The 12478-nt window shown below is 26.4% G+C and overlaps 1 protein-coding gene across 1 annotated transcript; it reads left to right on the plus strand.

The window, feature by feature from the left end:
- Positions 1 to 4260: 4260 nt before the first annotated feature.
- LOC145833045 (kelch domain-containing protein 10-like) lies at positions 4261 to 8576 on the plus strand. The gene is made up of 5 exons (XM_082940245.1): positions 4261 to 4387; positions 4740 to 4919; positions 5710 to 6003; positions 7141 to 7309; positions 7678 to 8576. Exons 1-5 carry the CDS (start codon positions 4261 to 4263, stop codon positions 8006 to 8008), a joined length of 1101 nt encoding a protein of 366 aa, XP_082796371.1. The 3' UTR covers positions 8009 to 8576.
- Positions 8577 to 12478: the final 3902 nt, after the last annotated feature.

Genomic DNA, 12478 nt, shown 5'->3' on the forward strand with positions numbered 1-12478 from the left:
GTTCAAAACAATTGTTACAAAAACCTCAAAAATTTTGGTCCTACAACTCAAAACTTCTGATTTTTTTTGTAGCTTCACAGTTATGTGTGCTCAAGCCTAAAGAACTATAAAAAAAAGTTTTAAAAGGCTTTTTGAATTAAATGACCTCAAGTGTTCTCAAAAGTTGCTCTCGAGTTTAAAACAGCTGTGAGTTTGAAAAATTTTAAATAGTTGAGTTTTCAAATTATTTGTGTTTTTTTTCAATGGCAACTATACTGCACGAGACAAAAGTAGATATATAAGTGTTTCAGGTGTTTTTTTTTAGTTGCTGCAAGAAGTTGTTTTAAACACAGAAAAAAGGGCATGTTTAAACTTATACAATTTTTAAATACTTTAAGCAGATAAAAAAAACAACATCAAAAATAAGAACTAAGTTCAATTTATCAATGTATAACTAAATTTTAATTTTTCAATAGAGTTTAATTTCACAAAAAATATTAAATCCAACTTTGATCAATACAAACAACTAAAAAATTATTGGATTTTTTATTGATATATGTACTGAAAAAATTCAAAGTTCTGTCAAAATCTTATTTTTGTATAATTTGTTTAAAAAGAAAGCCAAAAAGCTTGGAAACCTAAAAAAAACCTGAAATTTGACAATTTAGGTTAAAAAACCTAAAATTTTAAACAATTTTAGGATGTTAAGTATAAAAATTTAGTTTTGACACAAAAAATCTACCATATAGATAAAAATTTTTTGTCATCATCATAGTTGCTTTTATTCAAAAACGAATTTGAAGTAGTTGTACAGTATCTTTTCAATGCTTTTATACTACTTGTCACAGTTTTTACCTTAAAATTAACTCTAAACTAAGAAGAGACCCATGAATGTTATTTTTAAAAACCTGAAGTAAATTTTGTAAACCTTTATAAAATTTGTCAAAAACGTTTAGCAACCCTGTTTAAAACTGTAATGTACGTTTGAGTATTTATTTCTGATCAAACAGATGAGGATAGTAGCAATAATCTACATGTAGCCAATTTTTTTTTCTTTAATATTTATATTTTTAAATAAATGATATATAAAAATAAAAACAAGTTGGTTTATTCTTTGTTCATGGTTTCCACATACTCAAACTAGTTAAAAGTTTTAGAAATACACATCTTAATTTTGATTTTTTCCTAAATCTCAGGTTGAAATTTAGGGAGTAAACTTTTTCTTTAGTAAGTTATGCCTTTTTTTAGTTATTAAGCTATTTTGTCAATATAGTGATTATTTTAAACATTCAAAATTGAGCCATAATGTTATTAAACACAATTAAAATATATTATATAAAACTGCAGTTAATAAGTACTATTATTACATTTATTTTACACTGAATTTTATTTCATATACCGAGGATGGCCAATATACCTTGAATTCTTTCATTGAAAATTTCATTGAAAAAAGTAAGTTGAAAGAATAATTCCAAATATCTTACTTATTAAAAAAGTTTTCAAACAAAAAGTATGACCAAATTTAACTTTTTAAAAGGTGGCAAATTATTTGTTAATTGTGAAATATAGAGAAATTTAATATAATGAAAAGCATTTTTAAACTAATTTGTTTTGAAATATTTGTTTCAAACATGTTGGTACTTAAAACTAAAAAGATAGTCTTTGCTAGTTTTAATGTTCAAGTGTGGCAAAACTTTATATGTCAAGTAGTTTTTGACAATAAAATATTAAACTCTGGCATTGAGGGGAGGTCTAAGATAATTTTTTACAAAAGTTTTAATTTATTTAAATTTAAGTATAACCTATGAGTTACTTTTTAAAGTATAAAAATATCAATATTATTTTCAGATAAGTAAGTCTATTATTAAGTCTCATTAATAAAATATTTTAAATCTTATGTAAGACATTTATATTTCAACAAACAAAAATATATGTGAACTAAAAGTTAAGTGAGATATATGTAAAAAATCATGATGATATTGGTTATCAAGATAAATTAAATTTACTTATTTTGCAAAAGTATGAAATTTATTCTAGAAAGGGTAAAAAACTTAAGTTTTGAAATTCTTGAAGTGATGTAGAAAATCTTATTGACTTATTCATGAAATGCAAAACAAAATGGTCTATATTATTAAAAAAACCCATATTAAGCATTTTGAAATAGAGTGTTTTGCATAATATATTTAAAGAATATTGTACTATTATTTTAAGAACTTTTTAGTTTCTTGACAGTGTAAAGTGTATTTAAATTTTACCAATATGAAAATAAAAACTTTTAAGTTTAATAAAACATTTCAAACTTAGTTTAAAATGTTATAAAAAAGTGTAATTAAGAGCTTAGGGAGTCAAACTTTTTTTTTTCCTTAAAATAACATTGGCTCCTATATGACAGCTTTAAGTACAAACTACAAGCCGGTTTCCATAGAATTAAAAAATCTCATTTAATTTTTAAGATATTGTAATTTTTGTAAAATACAAATGTATGGACAGTAAAAGTTTTGTGGTCAATTATTTTCAAAATTAAAAAAACACTTAAAATCTATCTTCTCCTTCATTTCATCAGCTAGAGACCTCAAATTTTCTGGAAATGTTTCTACATTATAAGAAAAACATTACAAATGAATTTTATTAATTAAAAAAGTAAAGAGCTTTAAGAAAAAAATTTAAAAAATAGTTTTTATTTTTTCAAAAAAGTCCAAACTTTTAAAGCCTAAAGTAATGTTTTTTTGTTATTGTGTAAAGAATAGACTGAAAAGTTGATGAAGATTGCTTGAAAAATCTAGGAGATCATAGTTTTTAAATGAAATATTTTTTTTTGCTAGTTTAGTTTTAGTTCAATTTGTAATAAAAGCTACCCCCTGTAGCCTTAAATTAATATTACCTTGGCAATAACATTGTGTAAACAACTGCATATAAGAAATGAATCTTAGCACTAGCATACATTAGTACAAAATAACTATTTAAAGTTTGTTCACAGTAAGAATGTTAAAAAATTTATTGGAAACAGTACACAGTTTTTGTCTAGATTGAGAACTTTTTATTAATTTTGACAGCCACAAATAATTTGAACAATTTGTTATCAAAGTTGCACAATTTTAGGCTCAACAAATAACCAACCTCAGTTCTTGTTCAGTTTTGTATATTATATTTATAAAATGATTGCCGTATGTATTAAATAAAATTTAGAGTCAAAATATACTTTTATTCCCTTTCTTTTGTTAGTGTTCAAATTTATAAAATTTTATACATTATGTTGCATATATTGGAAAAATTTTCGATAAAGTATTTTTTGTACTTAGTATCATATTGTTATTGTTTAAAGAAAAAAAAAAGCTAATAATATGATAAGAATCTTTACAGGTAAAATTTTGTTAATTAAATATAAATATATGTATAAATAAAAAAAAAACCAAATGTTCACCTCAGGGTTGCCACACATTAGGATACTCAGGACACTTGGGATAGTTTTGGATATTTTAAAACTTTTACAAACCTCAAAATAACTCCGGGTTACTGAGGTTTTTATGAATATTTTTTTCACTCAGGCTGATTTAGGATAATTTTTTTGTTTTACAAGAATTTCAGAACATTTCTTATCTAGATCTTAATTGAGATTTATTTGGTCTAGTTTCAATATTTTGTTATTTTATATGAAAAATTTTTTACAAGAACTGAAAATCATGATAACTATAGATTTTAAAATGCTTAAATAAAATTTTTATCTTTTGGCTAGCTCTGCATTATTACAAAAAATAATAAAAATAAAATTCAGGATTTTTTATTATATATAAAATTAACTACCATGGTAGCATAAGATTATCCAAAGTTGTTTTAACGTTCCATTTGGTTTAAACTTTAAATATTGAATCTTTTAAAACTGTATTTTTAATTAGTTTAGTAAACATTAGATCTACAAGCAAATGTACACAATATTAGTTTTTGTTATTTAGAAGAAAAATGACTATGAATAAAAAGTAGTCTGCACTGAAAATGAAAAAAAGTTCAGACATTGAAAAACACAGGATGAATCAGGACAGTTTAAGGTCAATCAGGATAATTTTTTTACACTTAAAGAGTGGCAAGCCTGCAACCTACTTGTCATAAATTTGATCACAACCTCCAAAGAAAATCAAAAATGTTAAGCGTTTTATTTTGTAAGCAGAGAAAATTTTTATCTGATGAAAATTTAAAATCCTAGAATAGTTAATCAAAATTTTAAAAACTTCATTCAAAAGTGCATGTATTTAATAACATTATTTACAGACATATTACAACATACTAATGTCACATAAAAATGGAAAGAGCAAAATTGTCTTGATAGAACCAAAAAGCACCGGTGACGCGTGGCCGGTATCAAGAAGTGGCCACAGAGCTGCAGCCTCCACCAACACAATGCTGGTGTTGGGAGGTTAGAAGTAAATAGAAAATATCTTTAGCTTAATTTATCTTTAAAATATATAATTAATCTCCTTAAGACTACTTAAGTTAAGAACTTTCTATTAGTTGGTTTAAAGTAAGTTTCAATATTTAAGATATTATAACCTAAACTAAAAAAATAACCTTTGCTAATTTGTCATGTTTGGTTTCAGCAAACTTTTGTACAGTTTGTATCTTTTAACAATAAAATATTGATTCAAGGCATTGGAAAGTGTTCAAAGGTAATTTTTTTAGAAGAATTCATGCAAAAGTTAACCTATTTTGTGTGAAAACTCAACCTATTCAGTGTGAAAAAGTAACTTATTTAGCCTTAAAATTCACAGGTTTCAACCCAGGGAAAGACCCCCCGCTGTTGAGGGAGTTGTGGGAGTACAATATTGTGAGAAACGAGTGGAGCGAGGTGAGTTGTGATGAGACTCCAGACACTCTTGCAAGTCATGCAGTGGCGTTGCTTGGAAACGAGTACAATGAGAACGTTCCGCACAAGTTTGTCAGCTTTGGAGGTATGGTAACAAGAGCTTTGTATTATATATACCAGGGTTTCCCAAAGTGGACCAAGTGGGCCATGATAGATATTCAGGGAGCCTTGAGCTGTAAAGGGCCAAAGAGGGGGGAAGCAAGTGTATTAAAGGAGCCATAAGGGGGCTATGAGGTCATAATAAGAAACTTAGTAAGTTACTTACACTAGATGTTCTGGAGTTGTTGATGAAGAGCATAAAAAAGAATTTAATTGTTTTTAATAGTAGTTTTGAAACTTACACTAAATATTCTGGAGTTGTTGATTAACAGGAAAAAAAGGTCTTAGGTAATTTTAATGGTAGTTTTTCAGTGATCTTGTTGGAGGGGCCACAGCTTTTTATTTTTTTTAAGGAAGCCTATAAAAAAAAGTCCGGGAAACCCTGATATATACAGATGTTTTGGTAATAAAATTAATTTTTTTTTTTTAAAGCTGATGTGAGTTTTAAAGTAGTTCTAGATCTATAGCGTTAATTTTTCTCAAGCTTCAGTTAAAAAATAATGAAAACAGAATATAAAAAGCTTGCACTTTTTTCAAAACTAATGATACTGTAATGTTTAAGAAATAAATATAAAAGTAACATTATTATTAAATTTCGTTTTTTTAAAACAGTTATCTTATTAAAATATGCATAAAGTAAAAGAATAAAAAAGCAATAAATATGAGTTATATTTCATATCAACTATTTATAATTTTTGAACCATTTTCAATCACAATAAACTTAGACTAATAAAGCAATTCCAACTTTATATTGAAATATTTATATATTACAACAGGCACAGCTTTTCCATTTGGAAACCGGGTGAGCAGCCAAGTTGAATACTTCGACCTACTCAAGCGTGAATGGGTTGTCATGCAAACCGCAGGGAATCCCCCCAAAGCCGGTTACGGCCAATCACTGACGCAGGTGGGTGACAGATTGTACGTGTTTGGAGGAACGGACGGCTGGAACTACTTTAGAGACCTGCACTGCTTGGACCTCAGCACTATGGAGTGGAAAATGGTCAAAGAGGGGGTTGATGACGTCACTCCTCAGGAGAGGTACAGGCACGATGTTGTTCATCATAAAGGTTAGATAAAAATCTACTTTGTTTGAATGTTTCAATTATTTAAGTGATAAATTTGTAATTTCTTAAAGGACAAACTTTTTATTTGTTTATTTTTTTTGTTTATCACCATGTATAAGGTTTTATTAACTTGTTGTTTGTTCTTTAAAGTTGTTATATTATTAGTATGTCTGATTTTTTATAAACTAATGCCAATAATGTTCATTGTTCAAAGATGTTGATAAAAATAAATACAAATTTTGCTCATTTTTATATGGTCATTATGGTTAAATTTCCAATTTTTAAGACTGTGCACTGTGTACATCATTGAATTATAATTTGTGAACATATAATTATTCTAACAAAAACTACTTTTGTAACTATTTAAAGTTCTTTATGATATAAGACAACTAAAAATATGCCTGTTTGTTGAGTCCTAATAATGACAAAACAGATGGTAGGTTGTCTCAGATTCTGTTGTTGATGGTCGTGTGGTAAGTTAATTATTTATTATACTCAGAAACAAGTGTAAACTTTTTGAGATGTGTATAATAATAGAATTGAAACAAATAAATTACAATTTTTTTCTACTCAATCACTTCTCTAAAAATAGAGTATATGAATACTACACAGATGATTTGTTAGTAACATACTATTTTTAAAAAGTTCAGCTTCACTAATAAATGTGATTGTGGTCATATGTTTAGTCTTTTTTAGTGTAGAGTTTATATTCTATTAAAAGTAAACTTAGCATTTTTAGGTTGAATTTTTTAATTAAAAAAATGTTGTTTGATATTTTTTTGAAATTAAATGTAATAATTAAATAGCAAATTTACTATATGCTTGTAAAAGATAGTATTTATATACTAAAGGAAACTATACCCTTACTAATTAATAACAAAAATCGTTGTAACTGTTTTACTAATTTAATAAGGCTTACATCAAAAATAACCAAAAAAGAATTAATTGAATCTTACCACCATCTAAAGTCACTAATAACTTAATACATTATCATGACAAAAACCTGACAAAAGTAGTAATTAATACACCCCAAAAAAACTTATGGATAATTATAAAAATTCGCTTTTAAAAGCTACACAAAGTCAATGTTACTTATACAAAAAACCTAATAAAATATTACCAGTAATTTGACAATTTCAGGAAAGTTGTACCTGATCGGAGGGCTGAGAGAGGACACTTACTTCACCATGTTTCACGTTTGGGTATTCACCATTGCGGAGGGAAAGTGGAGGAAAATAACTCCGGTTCATGACAAAAAGCACAGCTACCCTCAGTTGAGAAAGTTTCACGCTTGCGTCAAGTTCAAGGGGTGAGTTTTGTTAGAATTAAATTCTTTCTATTTGAACCATATGGCCCACTTTTAAAAACCCTGACCTATATGTTGTAATAGTTTGTTATGGTATATTAGAAAAACACTTAAGTGTTTTATGTACATAAATTCTGTTACAACCACTTTTCTCAAGTAAATATGTATCTTAAAAATGTTATCAGCTTTAAATAAAAACTGAATTAACAATTAAAACGGTAAAAGTCAACATTTAAGTAGTTTAAGCAAATAAAGTTAACACGTTTATAACGTCAGCGGTGGCCTTAGACAAACCTTAGTATTTAGCAACTTATTAAGTATTTGATTTTAAGTAACGGAAGCCGTTTAGTAAAAAAGAAAAATTCCACCAGGTGCGCTTACATCAGCGGTGGGAGAAACGACACTCAGTTCTACGGAGACGTGTGGCGACTCGACCTCGATAAACCGAAATGGACCTTGATGTCCCCATCTGGCGGTGAGAAATTCTGCTTCCACTCGTCCTGCGTCACCCCGCAGGGCCTCATGCTGTTGTACGGGGGCATGGACGAAAGCGGGGTGAGAAACTCGAGGTTGCGGGGCGTGTGGTTGGAGGGGGAGCCCCTAAAGTGGATGTGCGTCTGGAAGGTGCTTGAAATGAGGAGCGATTTGGAACTCGAAGGGAGTCATCTGAATGTTGTCAATCAAATTTGCAACGAGAGATAGCATACAAGCAGAAACTGAACTATAAAAATAAAACTGTTGGTTTTTTTACCAAGATGGCCTCGAATTTGGCACGTGTTTAGTAAATTATAAGATTTATAAAAAGTTATTTTCTGACTGTGAATAAAGTTGTTTGATTTTAGTAAAAGAAAATATAGGAATAGAAATATTAAACTCCAGTTTTTAAAAAACCTTAATTAAAGAGCATATATGTTTTTTAGTAATAATATAGCATTAAGAGTAATGACTTGGTTTTTTCTATAATTAAAACGTTAAAACATATTATGTGACCCATATAAGTTTTTGTTATATAGCAACAAAATTATTTTAAGAATGTTTTGTGTTTTTCACACTCTATTTGCGATAGAGTGAATCGGTTTTCTCAACATGTGGTACTTTTACACTTGTATATTTTAGATATTTTTCAAACTTGCATAAAAATTATTAGAATATTCTCAGGTAAAGTAAGATTAGTTTTAGGTGATAGTAAAATCTTTATTTACCTTTAAAGTTTTAATAAACTTTTTTTAACAACTAAAAAACAAACAATGTATATTTTGTTTATAGTATTTGAAAAGTGTTTAAAAATGATTTATAAAAGTGTTTATTGTAATTAACTTTTGTAATGTATTGATAAGAACTATGACGTTATCTACATCTTATTAGTTTTATACATATTGTTATACTAAAAAAAAGTTTTTTTGATTTTTGAAAATAAGTTTGTTTCGTTTAAGCTTAGTTTCTTTATGTTAAATTTTAGTAAAATTTATTTTAACTGAAATTTAAAAGTTATATAAAATTAAACCATATACTGGTTTTTTTTTCGCTTAAATTAACTAAAACTATTTCTTTTAAAAACACTGTAATTTTATTAAAAATTGATACTTATTTAGCATAATACAAAAATATAGTAGTACTTATATAGGACAGAACAATTTTTTTTACTCCAATTTCTTATGCTTATTTTACAGACTATTTTTCAAATCATATATTTATTTAGCTTTCCTACAAGCTGAAAAGTAAAAAAAGTTTTTATGTAATACTTATTTTGTGTATTTTTTAAGTATTCATTTGACTTTTTTTTGTGGTATTTAAGTTGGTTTTTGTTTTAAAAGAGCTATTACGTAAATTTTCTACTTATTAATTATATTTTAAAAACCTTATTTGATTAATTGAAACTTCAGTAAGCGCTACAAAACTTAAATGTCACTTTATATGTCAAAAACAACATTTTAGCATTAAAGATTTATTTTTAATGCAGTAGTAATTAAAACTATTATGTTTTGAACAAACTAACCATCTTCTTTAGTTAACTTTCTTTGTTTATTTTTTTTACTTTTTTGATAGTTTAAATACGTATATGCTACACAAATAGGAAATTCTCTTAATTTATTCAGGTTTTATAAATAAATAAAACTAATATGATATGGACAAAATCAAATCAAGGGCAAATATAACAACTACTCAGTGATAAAGAGATCCGAAAATTAGTGAGTTTCAAAACCTGATTTTATATGGTTGATGAGTGTTTTAAAACAAAACTGTTTTTAATATGTATATATTTATAGTTATATTAATGTGTAATATATAAAAGCTTAATAGCTTATTTTTCAAAAAAAAAAAGGTTTAATTTTCTTAATAAGTAAAATTTAGTATACTTCATGAAATAAGCTATTTTTTAACTACAAAGATACCTTGCATACAACTTTGAAAAATTGTCTTTAAATTTTGTTCAATGTCATCAGATACTAAAGTTGTGCATAAAATTAGTTTTTTGTATGATAAAAGATTGCCGAAGAATTTGTCATTTGACATTTTAAGAAAAAACATTGAGTTTGAAAAGTTTTGAAAAACCTTGAACTTTGAACAAAAGCAAATTACTGACAAACCTGAAAACTGAAACTATTTTCACATTTAATAGGATAAAATTTTGATAAGACAAATCTATCATAAGGATGGTGTTTTTTTATCATTTCATTTTCCTTATCAAAAATACATTCAAAGTAGCTTTATAGTATCTTGTCAATATCGTTATACCATTCAAGTCGGTTTTTTACCTCAAATTTAAATTTATACTAAAAATGTACCCAAAAACTTGTTCTTCAAAAAACCAGGAAAGTATTTCAAAAAACCTTTGGCAGCCCTTTAGTAATTGTCTTAAATATTTAAATGAAATATAAAGCTTCAAAATATATTTTATAAAATCCCACAAAAACTTATAAAATATTTAATCAAACTAGTTCAGTCATAGTTTTCTTAAACAAAATAATTAAGACAAAACCCATAAAAACCATTAAAGTTTTTAACAAGCTTTTAGTAAATAGGAAAAATAAGGGATAACTAACAATGATAACAGGTTATTAGTTTTTCTATACTACTCTTGAATGATTTGAGATTTTAATAAAAAAGTTCCTTTACTACAGTATTTTCTTGACAAAGTCTTGAATTTTATTTTTCATTTTAAAAAAATGTAAACTTTTTAATTTTTGTAAACTTTTTTAAAAGGTTTCATATAGCACTTTTAAGAGTTTTTTTTAAGCACAAAACAAGTTCTAAAAGTGAAACTTTTTCAAATAAAGGATTTTGTTATTCAATTTATGCTTTTATCATTTTATGTCAAAGTAAAACTTTCTTCCGTTAAATATATCACTAAAAAAAAAAGGTCAACTGTTTGCCACCCAATTTAAAAACAATAATAAGGTATCAGTTTTTTTGTAGAAATACTTTTTTCCTTAACATTTTGGTAATTTCAATTACAGTAGCATAAATTGTTATACGATAATTTTAGGTCGAGTTTTTGAACTCTAGTGGTTTTAGAAAGTAGATACAAAATTTGCTTATTTAATCTTAAGTAGATTAGTGTTTTTATTAGTTCTATTTTTGTCCATTTAATTTCCGTCTTGTTTAAATCGTTGTCGTTTTATTACTTGTTTACCTTCATTTTTCTGTATAAAGTTTTAATGATAGTATAGTACTTTCTATAAAGTATTTAAATTTAATTTAAAAATCATTTATAGCGTAATATTAAAGCTGTTTTTTATAAGTTTCTTATAAGTATTAGTATTTTATAAGTTAATTTAGCTAGAATTATTTTACTTATTTAGTGTCATTTTAGGTAGCATTATCTTTTAAATGTTGTTATTCTATTTCAACAGTTTCTTACCTCTATATTAATTTTGACATAAACATAGACCTTAAATTTTGTACTTATAAAATCCTGAAGATATTCAGAAAACCTGGAAAAAGTTTTCATAAAATCATTTGACCCTTTTTTATCATTAATAATTAAATTATTATTTGAATAGTTTGGTTTTGGTACTGGTTTTAATTAAAAAGTTTAAACATAACTGACTCATTTTTGAAAAAAGTTTATTTATTAATTTCGTTTAGCTCTCTTCAGAATAACATTGCTAAAAACTATGAATATTGTAGAGTAATTTTAGTTATATATAATGAATTTGAAAAGTCTAACAAAAAATAGTTACGTCATAAAGAATAAAAGTCTGTTTAGAAAAAGTTTGAAAAATAGAATAGAGCTGTACTGAACTAACTTAATTTATAAGACAAAATTGCTAAAACAAAAACATTTAAAATAGTAGAAATTTTTACGTTAAACTAAATTAAATAAAAAGCACATTAAAAATACGACAATAACGACAACAAAAATAATACTACTAAAGACCCTATTTGTAAAGTTTTAAATTGTAAAAATCCCTTTGTTTGCAAATTTTTGGCTCGCGAGATCTAATAAACAGAGATTCTAGAACTGAAAGATGGTAGGTGTTTCTAGCTCGGGATAGGATTTCAAACCTATTATCCAGGTAGTTCTCGGCACAAACAGGGTTGTTGAGGAGGTGCTGATGAATAGATGACTGTTCACCTTTAGGCTTCACGTCGTCTTCATGTCACGAAAAAGCTTAAAAGGTTTATTTTTAATGACGACGTGAAGCCTAAAGGTGAACAGTCATCTATTCATCAGCACCTCCTCAACAACCCTGTTTGTGCCGAGAACTACCTGGATAATAGGTTTGAAATCCTATCCCGAGCTAGAAACACCTACCATCTTTCAGTTCTAGAATCTCTGTTTATTAGATCTCGCGAGCCAAAAATTTGCAAACAAAGGGATTTTTACAATTTAAAACTTTACAAATAGGGTCTTTAGTAGTATTATTTTTGTTGTCGTTATTGTCGTATTTTTAATGTGCTTTTTATTTAATTTAGTTTAACGTAAAAATTTCTACTATTTTAAATGTTTTTGTTTTAGCAATTTTGTCTTATAAATTAAGTTAGTTCAGTACAGCTCTATTCTATTTTTCAAACTTTTTCTAAACAGACTTTTATTCTTTATGACGTAACTATTTTTTGTTAGACTTTTCAAATTCATTATATATAACTAAAATTACTCTACAATATTCATAGTTTTTAGCAATGTTATTCTGAAGAGAGCTAAACGAAATTAATAAATAAACTTTT

The sequence above is a fragment of the Thalia democratica genome, chromosome 4 (assembly GCF_965202585.1).
Source record: "Thalia democratica chromosome 4, ktThaDemo2.hap1.1, whole genome shotgun sequence".
Lineage (NCBI taxonomy): Eukaryota > Metazoa > Chordata > Thaliacea > Salpida > Salpidae > Thalia > Thalia democratica.

Bases quoted from the DNA above. Each gene is read 5' to 3' on its own strand.
- LOC145833045 (XM_082940245.1), top strand. From the start codon at position 4,261: ATGTCACATAAAAATGGAAAGAGCAAAATTGTCTTGATAGAACCAAAA. The intron at 4,388-4,739 runs GTTAGAAGTAAA...TAAAATTCACAG, and splicing joins CACAATGCTGGTGTTGGGAG to GTTTCAACCCAGGGAAAGAC. The intron at 4,920-5,709 runs GTATGGTAACAA...ATATTACAACAG, and splicing joins CAAGTTTGTCAGCTTTGGAG to GCACAGCTTTTCCATTTGGA.